The 20,951-nt window shown below is 37.9% G+C and overlaps 1 protein-coding gene across 1 annotated transcript in view; it reads right to left on the reverse strand.

The window, feature by feature from the left end:
* The window catches only part of RANBP17 (RAN binding protein 17), a 167,854-nt gene that overhangs the window by 22,405 nt on the left and 124,498 nt on the right, over positions 1 to 20,951 (reverse strand). The window contains exons 24-26 of the mRNA XM_009330034.1: positions 10,529 to 10,743; positions 9,169 to 9,307; positions 2,444 to 2,610 (exon numbers count right to left, since the gene is read on the reverse strand). Of these exons, the coding sequence (XP_009328309.1) occupies positions 2,444 to 2,610; positions 9,169 to 9,307; positions 10,529 to 10,743 (521 nt within the window). The remainder of the gene's footprint in view (positions 1 to 2,443; positions 2,611 to 9,168; positions 9,308 to 10,528; positions 10,744 to 20,951) is intronic.

Genomic DNA, 20,951 nt, shown 5'->3' on the forward strand with positions numbered 1-20,951 from the left:
GCGCTGCCAGCGCGGCACGGCGCCCGGCGCTGCCCGTCCCGGGGAGAGTCCGCGTCCCCCACCTGGCCGAAGAGCCCGGGGAGATTTCCGCGTCTTTCGAGGAAAGAGAGAACGGCAAGTCGAGCCGTTGCGTAGCTCCACAGCGAACGGTACGACCCGAGGCGGGCTATTCCTCAAAGTGCTGCTGGAAATCTTAATTATCCAACTACTTCCAGAGATCCAACTTGGAAGAAATGTTCTAACTAGTAAATAATTGCAGTTATCATTGCATCAGTTTAGTTTAAAGAGCTGACAACCCTCTCTAAACTCAAAGCACAATTAGTCATTAGGGTCTAGTTTTTCAGCACTGTTAAGCAATTTGTAACCCATTCCTTTTAATAGGGTTACGCATTACTTAACCGACACAGATGTCTTGAAAACTGAAACCGCTGGTTATGAAGCAGCAACCTTGTTCATTAGCTTCCATGATAGTCAAATCATCTATAAAGCCAGTGTTTAATGGCCAGCCGATGAATAATCAATGTCTCACTTTTCATCTGAGTGTGAAAGTGAGAATAATCTAATACACCATCCCCCTGGTAAAACGCGAGGCCTTGGGTTCCGTTTCTATTCAGGGCTGATTTATAACCCAATGGAAACCTGATGTAAACATATGATCAATGAGTCCCATCATTGCTGATAATAACCCCCAACCGGCCCACTCCCTCATCTCAAAAGCCATCCCTTTAGGCTATTAGTTTCGTCCAGCTAATCCTCTCTACTATTTCTGCCTGCTGCTTTTACCTTGGCCATCCGTTCAGTCCAGCAGACTCAGAAGTAATTTTATACGCAGCAGAGAGCGGGTGGAATTGATTTTTCACTCAGTGCTCAGTTCCCATCTGAATAATTATCAATTTTACTGCCTCATAAAGGGAAGAGTCAAAATTTCAAATCAATTCAAAAGAGCTTCTGAGACTACAGAAACTGTGCATGAGAATAAAGGTCAAAGTTGTCAGTGACCTCGGGAGATGATGTCAGATATTAGTACGCTGAGTAGTTGACATCAGAGGCACTCAATATGATATGACTAGTGCTAATGCAAATCATATTTATGCTGACTACTGGAGACCAGCCATTAATATTTAAAAGAGTATGTGAAAGCCTGCATTCAAAATAAATATAACGTATTCTGCAGAATCTGAAGTTAATAAAGACAGATCACCGCCTAGTCAAATGCCGTGAAGTGAAAGGTTACTGCATATTAACAGCCAAAGTATTACATCAAGATTGCCACAAATGCAGGGAAGTCCAGAGCCCGGGTTGCTTTTCTGTCCTTTGCGTTCAAATCATTGCACGCACGGTACAATACGGAGCAATCTGACATACCCGAATGCTGACTTCATTGCTGGTTTCCATGAAACCCCTATTAGGCACATAAAACATAAGAATCTGTAATATGACAAGGGAAGCATCATATTCTGACAGGGATGTCAATAATAAGCATCATTAATATTCTCACAATATGCTATATACTGCCAGGAATGTATTAGCTACCATTAGTTACTTTTCACCTTCAATTAGAGCAGTAAACAAATGACAACAATAAATGTGGTGACTAGTATGCCGGGTTTTTTCCACATGACAGCGGTACCTATTAGGGAAACACAGAGATGACCACGCTAGTCATTGGCCTTTTGTGAGTAACTTCTGTTTTCGTTAAAAGCCTCCAGACCTGTGAAACACGTCTCCTGAAACGGCATCTTTGCAACTGCATTAGGAATCCAGAGATTCTTGAAAATATGCATTTTCAAATAGTTTAATGAGATTTTAAGGGAACGTGGCACAGAGCAAATGTGGAGATAGGTAGCTATGAACATCCTGATCTCCCCGTAACGTACTTGGGCTGTGATAAACCTGACGGAGCTGGGAAGGGGAAATCTCTCCTAAGCAGCAGAGCGGCCACTTCCTTTTCAGAAGCATGAGATTTAGTTTCTATTGTATTTACCTTTAACAGGAAAAAATCCCACTGAATCACCTACTGCAAAATAAAATATTCAAACTCGACAGCATACAGCCATTCAATTTACACATTTCATTACCAAAATGTGTAGTTCAATGCCAGAATTTGTTCTTCTTGCTCCTAAAATAGAGCTTTCCTTCCCTTTTGTCTATAGAAATGTATTGATGATCTCACACACCTCTTTGTATGAGCAAAAATGAAACACCAAGTTTTAAGATACTGTACAGCCAAGTATAGTATCTACGCTTTTCAGTATGACAAAAAAATATCTTCAATCTTTGGTTGTCATGAGAACATGGCTGAAGGTACTCAGGGTTGCATACTAGCGTAGGGAGGTTTGTTCTGTTACTAAATAGTCAACGCTGCCCTGGTGTTCAGTACCACAAAAAAATCAGGAAAATTCAGAAATGTAATAATACCCCATAGAAAAGTCTGCTAATTCACCTGCTGTAGAACTTCTGGGTTCTGCTGCATGAAATGAAGCAATCTCTGTCCATCCTGTGAAATCTCTCTACCTCTTAGAGTCTTCTTGCCTTCTTTAGCGAGGTGCTTGAAGAGGTAGGTGACAATGTAGTCTAAACTAGCGCAACAGCTGGAGGAGACAATTGTATCTGTGTGAAAAATGAAACAGTTTTGAAATTGTTTCCATAAAAGAATAATTAATAATGACATTTTATAGTACTTGGAGAGCTCAACTTTAATAATCTCTTTGACATTAGGCTAATCGATACATTGACAAGTCTATTTTTGATACATGAGTTGACTAGCTTTGAAGACTGCTTTTATTAATGCACAGCGCTATTAAACCTTTGCTTTTGAGTAACTGGATAGCTCCATGTTCTGAAGATCCTACGAACTCCAGTGAACTTCATTCACAACTGTATGAACGCAGCTGCCCCTCTGCGTACTGGAAAGTGCAGGATGAGGATTGACATTTTACTGGTATTCAGTTTCACATTCAGAAGGCTCCAGATTCCCGGAAACTAAAATTCTGTTTTGATCTGCTTACTGAAAAGGCAAGGTTAAACCAGTAGAGCTGTTGTCCAGGTTTTTCTCAAGTAGTATTATACAATGTTTCTCTGCCCCAAATAGCTTACAATCAATGTCAGGTGGCAAACAATGAGCAAGGCCACTAAAGGTCGTAAAAGGGTGATCACAGAACAGCCAGTCAGTCATTTTGCTTAACAACTGATAATTCAAGTAGGTTAAAGTACATTAAATATGGCTGGCAACAACACTACAGCAGTCACTACCAAATACTTCAGAAATGTCCCCAAAACCGAGAGTCATGACAGCAAAGGAGGATACTGTTGAAAAGCAGAAGCAAAAGCCACTTCATATCTTTACTTACTGTTTCTATAAGTAAGGGAGATTAAAAGCTTAAGCCTATTTGCAGAGTAAATATGTCTGTCTGATTTATGTAAGTTATTTTGTTGCTAGGTGTTGCCTGCTGTGCCGCCGCTGTGAAAGAAGATTCTGCTCACTTCCATGCATCAGCACGATGAGACCAGTGTACCTTGGTTCTCATGCACGCTCCTCTCGTCTTCCTCTTGAAAACAGTGGTGCACCCTTCCCCCTGGCCAGCTGCTGTCTCCTTCTGCCCTGACACCTGAGATTCTCCTTGGCCCCAAGACCAGTGGCTGCGACTCAGACATTTACAACCGTGCTGCCTCCCAGCTCCGGTTCTGTAATCCTGGCCAGAGCCACATGTTTAAACAAATGCCGGCTCCTCGCAATACCAACACCAACTGAAGCTCCTTATGTACATGCAGTGGTTTAACCTGCTAGGTGCAAGGTTTAGCCCTACCTGATACTCTCTGCAATTTCAAACGTCAGATCCAAATGAGTGGAGCATTTAGGACTCCATCCTGTTGCCACTGACTTCAGCTAGAACTTGTCTAGGCCTTTCACAGTTCACAGTATTTATTTTAGATCAGCCACTGGAGTAAGGGATGTGTGGGGGTTGCAAAAGGAATTAAACTGTTAAAATGCTCATTCTGAGCGAAAAGGGATTGAAGGATCCAATTAAATGTACTTTGAATTCTTTAAACTATGCTAATTTGGAGGCCTGCCAACCTTGCAGTGTTCATTTAAACACATCCCTCTAGACACTGAAGTATTTTGATCTGTGTCTGCTTAACTCCTTAAGCTCTGTGCTGATGCTATTAACCCTTCACCATCTAAAAACTAATTGTATTTTGCTAAGTGTTTTGAAGTAAACACTGAAGAAACATTTACAGGCAAAGAAGATACAAGTGGTCTCCTAAGACTTGATCTTCCAAAGCAACCAGCCGATCTAACAGCTCACAGAAACGAGCTGGAGCATCTCAACTCTGTCTCCACTGGACCAGTGAGCTTCCTAGGACAGAATTCAACAGGGCAGGATCTTAAGACGCACTGCCAGAACAAAGCCGAGTTCAAAGTTATGAGTCTTGCCAAAGTAAAGACTGCAGAATCTGGCACTCGCCGTGTTCTCAACCAAAACAGTCCTGCATATAAACTAGAAATGCAATTCATGGTGGAATTGAATCATCATCAATAACAAGTGAGAGATTTGAAAATACGTATTTCATAGGAGGCCTCTGCTGTATTTCTAAACCAGTGCTTAACTCTATTTCTTTTCAAATTGAATAATACAAAGTAAATCACTATCATCAGTTTACAAAACAGCAGTAGTTCTAAACATGCTGATACTGTACAAGTAGATATTTTACATTCGACAGTAAGTGATTTTAGCAGGACAGCAGACAGGTCTATGCTATCATTTGCTCATGAGAATCTGATATGAGTGTTAAGAGCTACTTAAATTTGCCCATAACTATATATCAAATATGCTTCCCTATGCTCATTTTTCCTTTTGATTGCAAGGATATAACAGAGAGGGAGCGTCAGGCAAACTCCCTTGAATGACTCTTCTGGGCATGTGGAACCTTGTGCTGGAGCAGAATAGCGTTCTCACTAAATCTTAGTGAGACAACCCAGCCAGCCAAATAAACAGAACAAACAAGAGCAACAAGGAGCTACCAATTCTGGGCTATGGACAGAAGAAATGGGTGGAGAAGACAGAATAAAGACAGAACTGTAAAAGAAACTGAGATAAAAGCTTGGGATAATCAGGAAAAATGCAGTCAAACCATGTTTCTCACTTCTGGTCAACTCAGCTGTATCACCCGTGAACTGATTATTTGGATCATGAAGCAAGCAGGCCATGGTTACAGAAAACGCCAAAACCACCTCCATGTGTGTCAGCACGGATCCAGTAACAGTTTTGGCAAACAAAACTGAGCTCTCTGGACTTACTTGATGGCAAGGTAGGTGCCGGTGGTGGGCAGGGGACAAGGATGACGACTCCGGCACCAGTCACCATCGCATTCAACCAGCTCTTTTGGTTTCTTCTTCGCCAGTATGCATTCAGTTCATGTTTTGGGGACTAACTTTACATGCACTTTTTTATTGTCTGTGTGTTTTTGCCTTATGTAGGCAATTCCAATCAGCCATTAGCTCAAGTAACTGGAAGTTGAGCATGTATGTTAGAATGGGTTATATTATTTTTAAAAAGCCAACAAATCCCCCCAAACAACTTGAGGATGCCTTTTGGTCTCAACAATATGACAACAGCATGCTGAAGGGGAATTATTTTTCAACAGTTTAATGACACTGCTGAATCTCTGCAAATTAAAAGATTTTGTTTCGTTTTTCACATAAAGGCAAGGAAAGGGAGTTAAGTGGTATTTTTGCTGTCCATCAATTGCTTACAGTTCAATACTGGCATTATTTGCCTTCGAGACTAAACCTGGAAAGTAAATGGATTTAGCAATTTAACATCTAAATTAGGCAGCAAGACAGAAAAAATGTTTTACCTTTTCCTCAATGAATAGCATACTATACTATTAATCATATGAGAATTAGAAAAGCTTTGCAGAGATTAGTGACAACATGCCAGGCAGACTACATTAAAAGGCTCTGATCCACTGAGTCAGCTGAGAAAAAGCCAGGTAAACACTTTAGAAGAGAACTATTGGAGTGTTTATCCTCGCAATAAAAGCTTAGATGAGGACTTCCATTATAGCTGATTTACAGCTAGGCGCTTCAGAAGGAATACATATTCTTTCACAGTGTTTATAAAGCGTGGAATCAAGCAAGGTATTTACTCAGCAACAGAATGAGCACTCCTCAGAAATAAGGATTTGGGGAATGTTTATCCTACAGCTGACAACAATGAGAGTCCCGAAGGTTTCACATATGTAAAGAGAATAGAGAAAAAAAGTCAGATACTTTTTTCCCCGTGAAAGAGAAGTGATCTCCTGGTATTTAATTTTTAAAATAAAAAAGACAGCTATTTCATTTTTATAAACATTTCTGAAAATGACTTGTATGTTCTAATCAGTTTAAAACACAATTCCCCCTCAGATGGCTTATAGCCCTGAGCCCTACTATTCTGAGATGTTTTTGTGGCACTGATATAATTCAGTGAAAAAGGCAACGCTTGGATCTACTTTCCCATTTTCCAAGGGCAGAAGGGTGTATGTGACCAAGTAACACGTAAGAAATTAATTTGTATTTCACTGTCTGACAATTGGTGATGTCCCAAATACCAAAATTTTAAAAGGGATAAAACATTTAGAAGAATGACTCTTAAGAAAACGCAGTGACAGGTAACTAACTCTTGAGATGATTAAAAATAAGTAAGTAAATAGCTATAAACTGACCAAAGAGTAGTTCATCTGGACATGTCGTTATAAGAGTACGGAAAATTATTCAGCTCACTACGAAAATAAAACATCTTGAACACAAATGAGTCACTTAATGGCTGACATCAATATGCAGTACTAAGATACTGATACATGCAGTATTAAGAAACATGATATTAAGGAAAAATAATCACTTTATCACTTCAACATGAAAGGTAAAAAAGAAGCATTTTTCAGCTGACTAATCATGGAAAGTAAGTATTACTCTTAATGTGCAAGACACATTCACAAAGACTAGGGGCTGCACAGGCATTTGGACAGAATCAAAAATTGTTTTGGAAAGCTAGAGAATACAAGTGGAAAACGTAGGGAAAATACCAGTAGGATCCTAAAGGTGGTGGCAGAAACCAAATGGGACCATCCCCCAGTCCAACCTCCTGCCCAAAACAGGGTCAACATCAGACAGGTTCCTCAGGACTGTGTCCAGCACCTGGGAATATCTCCAAGGATGGCGATTCCACATCCTCTCTGGGCAGTATGGAAACAGCCAGGTCTTGCTGACAGACAGATAGATTTGGCAAGTCTCGGAGACTGAAAAACTACTTTAGTTTGGAGGAATCAGAGCAAACAAAGAAAAAAATGAACATGAAAGTGAGCATAATAGCTTTTGATGGACTGCATCAAGCCTTCAGTGAAGTCAGGTGAAGTTAAAAATTCTGACACACTTTGTTTTAGTCTCGTATGTTTGTATTTATCTTAGGTACTTTAAAGACATTACGATGAACTGAAGGAGAGCATTAGCTAAGAAAGTCTACAGTTTATGAAATGTGAAAAAAAGTGAGCTGTTAAAATTTTTCTGGATACTTTTCTCAGCAGAATATCAGGAATTCCACCAAATACAAGTTTTCTAGCAAAACACCTACGTTCCTAAAAATTAATAATTCTTCACGACTAAACTCCCAGATACCTAAACCACAAAAGTTTAAAGCTAAAATTGGAAATACATACTTTTTTTTACTCCTCCTCCCCGCTTTGAGTGAGAGATCAACACTTTGTGAGAGGGGAAAATAAACATAACACATGAAAGATGAAGCTTACACAGCTTTTACATCTTCTTCTCTCTCTTTTACATGAATTCAAATTGGGTTTCAAAGAGATGGTTAAAGCAAACTTGGTATGCTAGTGAATTATCAAAATGAATATATCCAGTATCTCAGATAGAAAAGATGTAATGTGGAGCAGTAACAGAGACCAGGAACAGGGCTTGCTAAATTGGTAGCTGTCAGTCAAGCTAACATTCAGTACAATAGATCCATTTGCAAACGATCAACAGGCAGACTCCCGGCAGAACCAGCCTAGTACCATCATTACAGGTGACAAAGCACTCAAAAGTATCTGGGAGAAGATGGATTTCAGCATTATATAATAAAATGACCTGAATACTTCTTTGCTACTGTTGCTTAGCTATTCACTACCCATTTTCTAAGAGTGGTTTCCCTGTTGCAGCAAAAACTGCTGAATGTGTTTAACATAGCAAATGCTTTGTGAGTCTCGGTGCATTCACGCATTCCTATGGGGCTTGACTGACACTTGGCGGTAATGAGAAACACCAGCTATTATAGAGTAACATCTATACACACTAATGTTATACGTTCCTATTTTTTTTTCCTTAATAACCACCCTAATCAATAAATACTACTGTAAGGTTTTGAACAGCTGCTCAGTCAAAAACTATATAAATGCATGGCATTCCTAGGTGATCAGAATGTAACTGCATGATTTATTTTTTCTTCCTCCAAATCCTCAGTCTCCTTCTCCATATTCCAAATGACTTTAGGCTACCAGCCCTCCCCACCCCCAAACCCCAAACGTTGGGACAGTCACCTGGTTAAAAAGCATAAATTAAACCGTACAAGAGAATGAAATGGACTGCAATCAAACTGCTGTATTTTTATCGTTACTCCGAGTATGCTTCTGTTACACTGATTCTCCTCTAAAGTATGTTCAGGAAGTACTGAATAACTAGTTTCTTTTTTCCATGGATAAAGATACCTTTAAATTTCTCAAATCATATCACAGCTGTGCAGAACAAGCATTATTTATACAACAGCTATGTTGATCAAATAAAAACAAAACCCCACAGATTCCTGTACACATATTAATAGATTTTACTTCTGAATAACATTCGCATGAATTTTCAGTACAATCCTAGTGGAGGCACATTAATAATTTTAACAATTCTGGCTTGTAAGAAAAGACAATTTAAAAATACTATCTGTAAAAACCTACAGGTTAGATGTTTAAAAGAACTTAGCTCCATTAACCGAAATAGTCACATTCTTAAAATGTTCAAAAAACAGCGTCTTCCATAGTCACTTGATATTCATTTTTTAAGATACAAACTAATGTGCTTCTTTGGAAATCCTAGATACCTAAATACTTGAATTCTTTCTTTAGCTGAGTGTAAGTAATTCTTACCTACTGCAGTAAGTCCTTCAGATATTGAGGTAAGAATATAGATTAGGACGTGAGGTTCTAAACTGGTAATGAAACTCATATGATCTTGGGTCAAACACTCCAAAAGTGGGTAATAAGACTGGCTTAGTTTTCGATATTGCTGAAAAAAAGAGTACACATTCATAGTAAATATAGATATTACCATCGACTAATATTAACAACATTAACAGATGATAGAAGAACGAACTTACAGTTTTTGTGATGTGATAAATTCTAATTTAGCCATTAAATCAAAATACTTATAGAGACAAAATACTTTCTTGTCTTCGGTAGATTTTAAAATTTAAACTTTTAAAGTTTAAAGTTTTTCATTTTAAACTTTTCAAATTTACCGTAGGATATAAACTCACTATTAATTTAAAATAAGCTCAGAATAATACAATAACACTATCATGCTTTGACATTCTACACAGCTATCAGTCTAGTAAAAGCAGTATAGCGTTCTGCCCAGGGTGTCAGTTTGACAGGATTACGGCCCGTATCTTACCTTCTGCAGGAAATCTTATGGAGATTTATCACAGATCTCCCCAAATCACCTCAGAGATGGACTTTTTTTTGTGCTTAAGTGAGGTCCTGTAACAGGCTCCGTGCAGGCAAAGGCACTTGCTTGAACCCATTGGCCCAATCAGCATCCTACTCTTAAGGACTCTTATTTAGGGCATTTATTGTTGGATGGCTAGGAATGTGCCACATATGCACACTTTACTGTACAACCAGTACACCGATTTTAATCGAAAGCAACTTTGCAGTTTCAAGGACTTTCTTTATGCAGCAAGCATAAATCTGGGCATTAACCATCTTTAACTATCTCAGATTTGTCCCTTCCTGCAAGAAAATGACAGTTCTGAACTAAAGTGTCATGAAGAAAACGTCACAGTTCAAATTTTGCGCAAGATCTGTTGTCTTCCCACAGAGAAGTGGGAACATGGTGTACTTTAAAATTGAAGTTTTAAATTTTACGGGGAATACACAGTGACAATTTACAGACTGAAAGTAATTGCAGAGTGGCTGAATATGTGAGGATGTTTTACAGGGCATGCGGGCAACCTAAATGGGTTTGCAAGTACAGAAAGGAACAAAATTTTGCGGTTTTCTCTTTCACGACAAGCCTAGTAAAAATTCTTGAAGAGCTCCTGTTTCACGTGGCAGGTCCATCCATACCTGTATTTTAGATGTTACTGTGTAAATAAATTCAAGTAATTGAACTGAAAAATACATTTGAGCTGTTCTAGATCCCCCTGTCTCATTATAACAATACAAAGCCTGTGGTGGTGTTATTTCATATTTCACGTAAAGACTCCCAAGATGAGTAATCGCTTACTAGCAAGTCACTGTGGGATACTGAAAGCAGCATTTTGACAAAGGCCTGAAGTACATTGTCAAAGTGGTTGTCCCCGTACAACTTGAAGACGCCAAAGCTGACATAATTTCCACATAGGGCAGATTTGAGTGCAGAGTAACAGATGGAAATGCCCTTGAGTTTCAACGGATAAACCTGATCTTTTGACAAAGTCCCAAGAGAGAGGATCTGATTACCTGTTTTCATAAAAAGAAAGAAAGAAAGAAACTTATATAAGCAGCTGCAAATCTAAAATATTTTGATGGCACTATCTAAACTTATTTTTTGTTTTTATTTTCATTACTGTTTGGAAGAAAAATTGTTTCTGCATTTGATGTAAAAGATCTGTTAAGTAAGCATGACTAGAGCTTGAAAGCCACCAAGGAATTAGTATGTAAAATTTAAAATATAAGCTATGGAATTCCCATCATTGATATACAGCCAGACCACGACTGGGTCTATCAGCGCGAATTCCTTAATCTGAACAGAGTTGCAACACATGGTTTTATAGTTTCTCATGCTGCAGCAAAGCCTGGTTTTGATCCATTACCATGACAGTCTCTTGGGATGGTTGCTGATGTATACACACACTAAATATATCCCTCAGAAAACAAATATGTCCATTACAAAAGCCTCTATTTTACCAGTCACAGATGGGAATGACTTTTTAATTAAAATCCATGTTTATAATGTAAAAATAACAGCTAACTGTAAATATTTGCTGTTGCTGTTAACAGGCAATAGTGACTTTTGGATCCACTGTGCAGCAGTGCAGTAGATCCCGCTGCAATCCTCTGTAGAAATCTAATTATTCACAAGGCCTCATTACTAAGTTTTCTAAGTATCTTGTAATAATTTAATGCTCATCTTCACAGCACCCCAGAGTTAGTTTGTCTTCATGACAAATTTTTTTTTAACCTGAAGTAATTAATGAAAGTGAGCTAAAACAGCAGAATGAACACAGCAAAGATTAAGTACTTCAGTTCTACCATGAAGTAGCCTTACTAGGTTGACCTCATCTGATGTTGACCTTGCCAAGCTTCACCTGCACAAAAACCAAGTGCCAGGTCTTCACTTTGTTACTGCTCATCATTCTTGGTAATTTTAACTAGAGGAAAATAACACAAACCTGTACATTTTTAGAAGTATTCCTACAAATAAAAGCACAACAGTCTACAGATCAGATGCTCAGCTCGTCTGCTTTCAGTGTCTAACCTAGTTGTCATGGCTATGATGACAACTTGGATGAAGGAGCAATGAGTGAACTGGACATTAGCTATTCACAATTCCAAACATCGCCAGTTGAGAGAGGTAGTTATGACAACTCAGTTTTGCTTTTGTAATAGGCAATTAAAAAATGCCCCTAAAAACTTGCCTGAGATGACACAGACCTCTGATTGCATAGTATTGTTTAATACATATTGAGGCCTAATATTAAACTGGGTCTGTCTCTACACAGCTCTGCTTTCTACCCATGCAAATTTCCACCTGCAAATCATATACCTGCCTTATTTTAATTCTTTTTCTTAATGCTATTGATTACTGACAATGAGGAGTTTACATCATATAATTAGAAAAATGAGGGGGAAAACCTTGTTTCTAAACACCCAACGCATCAAAGTATCACCCATTTGGTATCATTTGATGCAAAGAGGAAAGGCATAAGTTACTGTTTAAAACATTAATGTTGTTCACCACTTCTAGCAAGTACAAGGCAATTTATCCATCAGGTTGTAAAGGAAAAGTGGATTTACAAAAAAAGACTGGGAGTATGATCAGGGATTGCTTAGAAGAAGAAACTGGAGTTTGTGAGAAGCCGGAATGGTGTCACTAGAATTACGGAAGGGAGAAGAACAATCAAATATTTAGCTAGGAAAGATCGTCACTTACAATCAAAATCAAGCCCTCAATAAAAAATAAAATAAAATTTATGAATGAAAAATACAGAATGGTTACAATACTGTAAATGGTCTTATGAGCACCTCTACTACCCCAAATGCTGTAGTCAGTAACACAGTGTAACTGGGGAAGAGGGTACAATTCCAGTGACTGCTACTGCATAGAAATTAATTCCAAATGGTGTTAAATCTCTGTTATACTAAAAATGACCGGCATGCAAAAGATCCTCTTTGAAAAGTAAAACATAGCAGAAAAAGAAGAATGTCTTCTAGTGTACCTGGATATTCATTTATTGTAATACTTTACATTACCGAGAAATGGCATTTACATAAAATTAAACTCCATTTAGCTTCCTACAGTGCCCCATTTAAGATACCCCAGCCAGGTCATCTTAATTAGAATTGATCTTTTTGAGAAGACCTAGTCTAGTTACTGAGAATATCAGTGAATTTCAAGTTCTGTGAAAAAAATAAAATGAAATACAAAATTCTGTCTGTGAGATAAAGTGGTAAGGCACACACTGTTTTTGAAAGCCACTATGCAAACAGTGTACAATTCTTAGGGCAAAAAGCAGACAAAAAGGTAAGTGTGCTGTAAGCTAACCTTATCTGGTCTTCTCCGCTACCAAATTCTCTGTAGAAAAATCCCTACTTTAATAACACAAATATATATCTGGCTTCAGAAATAAGCAAAGACAAAGTTCTGGATCCAAGAAAGTAACAGCCTTGAGTTTATAGCTGAGCTCTCCAAGCATGACATGGTGCAATCGTAGGTCCTTGAAGTACTCAGTGTAATATGCAACAACAGATGGAAAGAGCTTAGTAGTTGTCAACAAGGCAATTATGTACTTAATATGGAAATTAATTGGAAGTCGATGGAAAAACCGGATGATGAGGAAATAAGTTGGAAAAACCCTAGGAATCCCTTAGCCTGGGAACATGAATTCTAGGAGGTATCCACTAGTGCTGATCTTCTACCATTTTTATTACTTCACAAAAAAATCACCCCATAATTAAAACTTTCAATCCAGTGATCAACATCAAGCATTCGATATAGGAAGGCACAACCCCTGTTCTCTCACACTGCCTCACCCCGCGCAGGCATGGGAGAAGAGGAATTTGGTGCCTAGCCCTTCTAATGAAAACACTGAGAAGAATTTGGGTCTAGTGCAAGATTAAAAACCGCTTTTTGCAACTGGACAGAGTCCACGGAGAACTATTCTGTGTTCATGGACTCATTTTAAAAGGGCCTAAGAGTGGGAACAGCTGATTTCAAATTAGCAGCAGAGGTGAAAGACCACGCGGTGCCTGTTACCAATGCCCCAAGCCATCAGCCTATGATTCAAGGGATGCAGTGCTAGAACAAAGACTAGTGTTTTAGCATTAGTTATTGAAAAAAAATATGAAGTACGGTGCTATGCCTGATTAGATAAAAAAAGAATTATCTACTTGTAACATTTAGCAGGAGCTTCAGGGGAATATTTTTACACACCATGGATACTACTGAACATAAACTAATTTACTAGGTACTTGGAATCAGGTCAAGAACAACTCCTCAGCTACTGAAGATATGCTTACATTTATAATCCCTGTAGTGGAGGACTAAAATACAATTTTATAAACTCCTATTGTTAAAAGAAACAATTTAAAGAAATTAAATCAACGTAAAAGTGACCTCTCACATGCTGAATTTAAAAATTGTGTTTGAAATTCATAGCTCCTGTCAAAATGAAAACTCTGTAGAGACTAATCAGTGAAGTTTCAGTGTTACTACTGAGTTAGAAATCAAATGAAAAAATCCAACTTGCACTGATTTCTTCTTAATGTGGGAGAAATTGTATCATACAATCTTAAAATATACTGACTTTCAAAATTCTCAATAATTTCCTTTAATACAACTTTTTGCCCTGCATTTGACAGCAACGTCACTTACAAAAATTATAAACTCTCTGAGCCTCAGAGGTGATACAAAATTCTGACAGAAATAAGAAAAGGATTTTTAAAGATATTGGGCAAAACTGCTACATAGGAAGTAAGGGCTTGAATTTGGCTGACAATTTAAGCATTTCATTACCGAAAGACTACTTAGTACATAAACAAAGGAGCTGGAGGAAGAAAGTATGTGTATGCAGAGGGGGAACACAAAGCCAGCAAAAAAACAAACTGGGATGCTCTGACCGAAGATAACATCACCGTGCCTCAGAATCCCACAGGCAATACGCACCAGAGCTCTTTGCACAGCTCATTCCCTCACTCCTTCCTAGATGCGGGAGCATGTCAGGACAGGCAGCTTCCCTTTCAGTTCTCCTCCTTAATTGCTTTTACAGTAGAAGCTATAATACAAAAATGATTTCCTTATGGCTGAGTTTCATTTAAGCAGGGCTTGTTCTAGATTTCAGTCCAATAAGCGCTATGTATAATAATACAACTAAATCATGTTTTAACATGTGTGAATTAGATGAAGATAAAAAAAGACTTTGGTGAGATGGAACAAAGGTGGTGAAAATCTATCACATTTATAGAGAAAAAGTGTTTTTTGCCTTTTCCCCTTTCCTATTTTTATTATTCGCCACTGCCCCATAAAGATGGTTTTGAATGTACGCTTTCCAGGCATTCAGAACGCTAGGGCAGTATAAAGAAGTGGCCGTATATAGAAAACAAAAGGAAAACATGAATCGTAAAGATGAGAGTGAGCTTCAAAAACTAAGTTTTTTAAAGCTTCCGCAACAACAAAACATGCATAAAACCTCTCAAATCAGCACAACAAGCATGCATAGTGCCAAGATAAATTTGCCAAAAGAAACCGACTATGAAATCTGAGTCAGTAATGAAGAACAATATATTCTGAAACCACTATGACAAAAGAGAGGAGAGCAGACCAACGGCAACCGAGACCAGTGAGCACTCCACTTTTAAGCTAAGATGCTGATTAAAAATACCTGTTCTACAGCAAGAACCACTTTAACCAAAATTTTGAAGAAGAACTGTTATCTTATGAAGTTGCTATCACTGAATGGATTACCACACTAAGTTTTGAAATACATGTTCTAGAAGCAATTTAAAGCTCATTAGAAATAATTGTGTCTGGCTACTGGAAAATGTGGTAAAATTTAATCCACATCCAAATGCTACCTGGGCTGTGAGAACAGGAAATTGTTTTGTGCTACTGTGGCTAACCTCATCGGTGACCTTGAGCAGTAACTGCTACAACAGCTGAAAGCTGAAGCAAAATTAAAAACTTACATCAAAGTATATCATGACAGAATGTAGATAAATAAAAACAGCATATTGAAAATATTATTTTTATGTCAGTCTCCTATAATGAAAGGGAAGAGGTTTACTAAAATGTAAAGAAACCACAAAACAAAAATAGATGGTCCCAAGATGCACTGAAACATTATTCCTATACAACTGGGAGTTCAAAAACACACAGTAAGGAGACTTGTACATACAGAATTAAAAGTGAAATATATTGGGGATGAAGAATGGCAGACTATACTATTCCAACTCCTTTCAATTTTCTCCTCTCAGTTGTTTATTTTAAATCACTCTATCACTCAGACTGGCTCTAGCCATAATGGACACAACACTCCTTGCCAAGCAGCTGCAGAGTCCTAACAAGGATAATTGACTATCTAAGTGCTTTTTGCATCCTACGCCAGGCTTTACATCTTTTGAACATATAGCATTTGTAAAGACATCTTAGAGGTGTCTTCAGCACTGTATCAGTATCAGTGATAAATGAGCAGAAGGACAGTACACACTAGTACTACCCTAATTGCAAAGCTGGATCTGTTAAGCAGAATTAAGCACTTGCTGAGGTGCTAATTTTAAAAAATAAAAATAATTCATATTTTAAATTTTGTTCAGTGACAACTGAAGATGCTTAGCGTATCTTAAAAAAAGGCATTTTGGATTTTTTTCTGCTTTGCACTCAAATGTACGAAATCACTATATGCCAGTCTAGAGGAGAAAAGAGTATATGCTTTAGTCCAGAATTAAAGAGATTTCAGCATCCATACTCACAAGCGTCCACATACATTCACACCCCAGAAACACAGTTCTACCTTTTTCTTCCCCTTTTTAGTTTTAGCCCAAGCACAGATCCTACAGAACATATAGATAGTAAATGGAGGTACCATTCGGACATAAATGGACATCACAAACTTAAGAATTTAAGACGGAAAGAAAGCGACATGCTAGGTTACCAAATGGTTGTTTCAAAGTTATTCCCATGTAAACAACAGTACAGGGTTTACACAAAACAAATCCACATATAAATTCTAGATGATTTTCATCACCTGAAGAAGGCCATATTTGCAAAGTATCTGTGTGTTATCCAAAACTGCTTTGATCAGTGTAGTCCAGACTTAAGAAAAATCAACACGATGTCAATAATCACCAGCGCACTGTGCTCTGATGTTGGTGAGAAGAATCACCTGATCCCACCTCACTTCAGTTACTAATTCCTTGTCTAAGCATTGACAGGACAGAGACGTATTTCAGATCACATTTTTATGTACATATAGGTTTATACAGCAAGAAGACTCCCAGTGGACCTAAGCCATAACTGGAAATTTTCGTGTTTAATTTGGTGCAGATGAAATTTCTGAAAATAATACTTTTAGTAGCATTTTCCGTATATCATTACATGTGAGGGAGAAGAAGGAAAAATCCTGTTCTAAAACAAATTTAAATTTCACTTACCAGTGGAAGTGTAATACAATTAAGCCATAGTTTCATTTATTGTTTGTATGTTATATTCTTCTAAGAAAGAGGAGCAACCAGGCTAGGCTACACTGTCTGCAGGAGAGGGACCAAGTCTTTCCCTGGAGAGCTGCTGAGCTATAGGAAGGAAACTCTCACTGTCCAGGCTGTGGCGAGGAGGGGAGGTTTAGTCCAGAATTAAAGAGATTTCAGCATCCATACTCACAAGCGTCCACATACATTCACACCCCAGAAACACAGTTCTACCTTTTTCTTCCCCTTTTTAGTTTTAGCCCAAGCACAGATCCTACAGAACATATAGATAGTAAATGGAGGTACCATTCGGACATAAAAAATGGACATCACAAACTTAAGAATTTAAGACGGAAAGAAAGCGACATGCTAGGTTACCAAATGGTTGTTTCAAAGTTATTCCCATGTAAACAACAGTACAGGGTTTACACAAAACAAATCCACATATAAATTCTAGATGATTTTCATCACCTGAAGAAGGCCATATTTGCAAAGTATCTGTGTGTTATCCAAAACTGCTTTGATCAGTGTAGTCCAGACTTAAGAAAAATCAACACGATGTCAATAATCACCAGCGCACTGTGCTCTGATGTTGGTGAGAAGAATCACCTGATCCCACCTCACTTCAGTTACTAATTCCTTGTCTAAGCATTGACAGGACAGAGACGTATTTCAGATCACATTTTTATGTACATATAGGTTTATACAGCAAGAAGACTCCCAGTGGACCTAAGCCATAACTGGAAATTTTCGTGTTTAATTTGGTGCAGATGAAATTTCTGAAAATAATCCTTTTACTAGCATTTTCTGTATATCATTACATGTGAGGGAGAAGAAGGAAAAATCCTGTTCTAAAACAAATTTAAATTTCACTTACCAATGGAAGTGTAATACAATTAAGCCATAGTTTCATTTATTGTTTGTATGTTATATTCTTCTAAGAAAGAGGAGCAACCAGGCTAGGCTACACTGTCTGCAGGAGAGGGACCAAGTCTTTCCCTGGAGAGCTGCTGAGCTATAGGAAGGAAACTCTCACTGTCCAGGCTGTGGCGAGGAGGGGAGGTCGGAAGTAACAAGCAGAGTTGGAAGCCTGGTGTTCAGACAGGGATTGCCAAGAGGAGCAACCACAGCCAGGTCTCAAGGTGATGGAAAGAAGAACTTCTCAAGGATGAGAGGAGGTTGGGCAGAGTTTATGGCAACCCACTTGGTCAATGGATTAACTGAAACCGAAAAGAAGGATCTTCCCACAAGGAGAGTATGATGAAAGAAAGAGGTGTTTGCTTCTATTTTTTCCCCCGTCTCATATCATCACTTTGTGTTTCTCTTAGTTTAAAAAGGCAATTATTATAGTATAGATTTCAATCAAATCTATCTTGAGTTTCAAGTGTCTTTTTGATCAACTCTGAGGAGCTCACTATGAGCATATACAAGAGGTTTGGCTGACTCGGAAAGACAAATGAGCGTATACTGTCTGTTGTCATCTCTTGACATTTACTGTGTGTCTTCCATTTTTTTTCTCTAATGCTTCAGCCATAAAATCATGCTGAATGTGAGAATCTCAACTATTTTCAGAATTTTCAGTTACTTGCAGTAATGGTACAGCAGAAAACTTGAAAACTGAACCCAAGGATTAGAAGGCATGTTACGTATTCATTCTTTTAACTGAATCACACAACTTTTCAGAATGTGGGGCTGGAAACATTGCTCAAGAACACCAAAGTAAATTTTATGATCATCACTTGGTTTACTTGTTTGTTTTTCCCCAGATGTCTGCCAAGATTACATATGCTTAAAAGACAAATACACTTAAAAGAAGTCATAGAGTATTAAGGATTAAAGTTTTCCTTAAAAGCATAATTTAGGCATTAAGATTTTCAGGAAGGCATTTGAAATTAATGCAAAATCCCTTAATATCGATATTTTTAGAGGAATTTGTATGTTCAAAAGACCATACATAACTAAAGTAATGAATCCTTACAACACATTTCCAGAAGAGTTATATCTTTCTGTACACCGGAATGGAAATCTCATAAACTAGTAATTGGCGATAAAAGCCAAAAATGTTAACAGCAATTATTCAAAGCTGATTAATTGTAGTATCTTGAAATACTTATAGTGGGCAGTAAAGCCTTGCCAGACTGTAAACCAGTGACCGCTTCAGAAATAGCTGTAGCAGTTTGAAATAGCACTAATCTAGGATGTTTATTACAGTGCCCACAGCTGAGCCACAGTGATGGTCAGGCCAGTGCTGCCCATCTGTGCCAGTACAGAGCCAGCTGGATTATTTGAAATCTCTGCTCTAAGTGGCCCATTCATCCGGCTGCAGTGGGAGGTCTTTCATGTTGACTTTGCAGCGAGTCCAGTCCCGGAATAAATATTGACAATCACTCACAGAAAAGAAAACCTGAACAATTCCTCTAAATGTCACACCTAAGTAGTGGAAAGATCACTGATGGGACCTTTTCAGATACTCATGATACTATGAATGTGTTTTAAAAGCAAAATAAAAAAACCCCAAAAAACCATACATATATTGAGTGGAGGCTTTTTCCCACATCTATGTCTTTCCCCCGCTTTTAGTTGATAGGTGATTTTAAATTTTTCTTTTGGAGGACATTAAAACAGTTCTCCTCTTAAACCTGTGTTGAGTAAAATGTCATCCTTCCGTAGGAAAACAGTTATGAAAGACACTAAAGAGAAGTGTGAGAGAAAGCTCTTACGGTCATTTCACTTCTTCCTATGGCACACATCTCCAGATGAGATGCCCCACACCCCTAAGTATCTTTCACATGATTTAACAGAGGGCAACAGGTGTTTGGACACAGGCTTCAACAGGCTCTGTGGCTCCACTCCTTAGTTTTAAATCTTAAATCTGCACTGTCCTGAAATTTCCTTTTACATTGCATAATTAAATTCTAGCACGAGCCAGAAAATGTTGTCTGGTCCTTATGCGCAAGAGCTACCCATGCTTTAGGGCTGAGAATTTTATGAACTTCACATACACACCATAAAAGCTGCAATTGAAAGAAAAAGGTTTCTTTACAAAGTGTTTTTTAGGCATGAATTAGGAATGAAGCACATTGAAACCAACTAATGTGGTTTACTCAGCAAGGTTTAGAATCTTGATGCCAGCAACTGAGATGAATGGATGCCCAACAATACGGTATGTTTTTCGTAAGTGCAGAAAGGATGGTAAAGGCTGATTGAAATAAAAAAAAAATTAACAAAGAAAATATAACTGCAGTGGGATCAGGTACCATAAGACAAGTAGGGTTGAAGCATCATCATGACTACACTTGATTTTTTTTTTTTTGAATCATCAAAAGAAAGCTTACAGCAATTAAGTACAAAGGCTAACAGAAATTGAGTAGTAAAATCTAAAACCTTATTTTTATTTTGCTTAATCATTCTAACAAATCTACTTAAGAACGTAGCTGAAAAAACGTGCTAGCTTACTACATGGTATATTTGAAAAAGAAACAGAAAGATGATTTTGCAAGGAGTGAGAGTTACTTGGCTGTAATTTTTTCTGTCATTAAGTACATGCTTTATGCATTCTGCATATACTGTTTCCATACCCTACAGATCAAATGCAAAATTACATTTGAATTTTTTTTATACAGTCATGTAACACAGAGTTTCCAGACCCAAAAAGCAACTTGAAAGCAGTAAAAGCAAATTTGATGCACCGATTTTCTTTCTTAAAAGTAACAGGACATTTATGGCTCTTCCTCTTCACACAAACTACAAATGAGGTTGCTCTACAA

The sequence above is a fragment of the Pygoscelis adeliae genome, unplaced genomic scaffold (genome assembly GCF_000699105.1).
Source record: "Pygoscelis adeliae isolate BGI_AS28 unplaced genomic scaffold, ASM69910v1 Scaffold248, whole genome shotgun sequence".
Lineage (NCBI taxonomy): Eukaryota > Metazoa > Chordata > Aves > Sphenisciformes > Spheniscidae > Pygoscelis > Pygoscelis adeliae.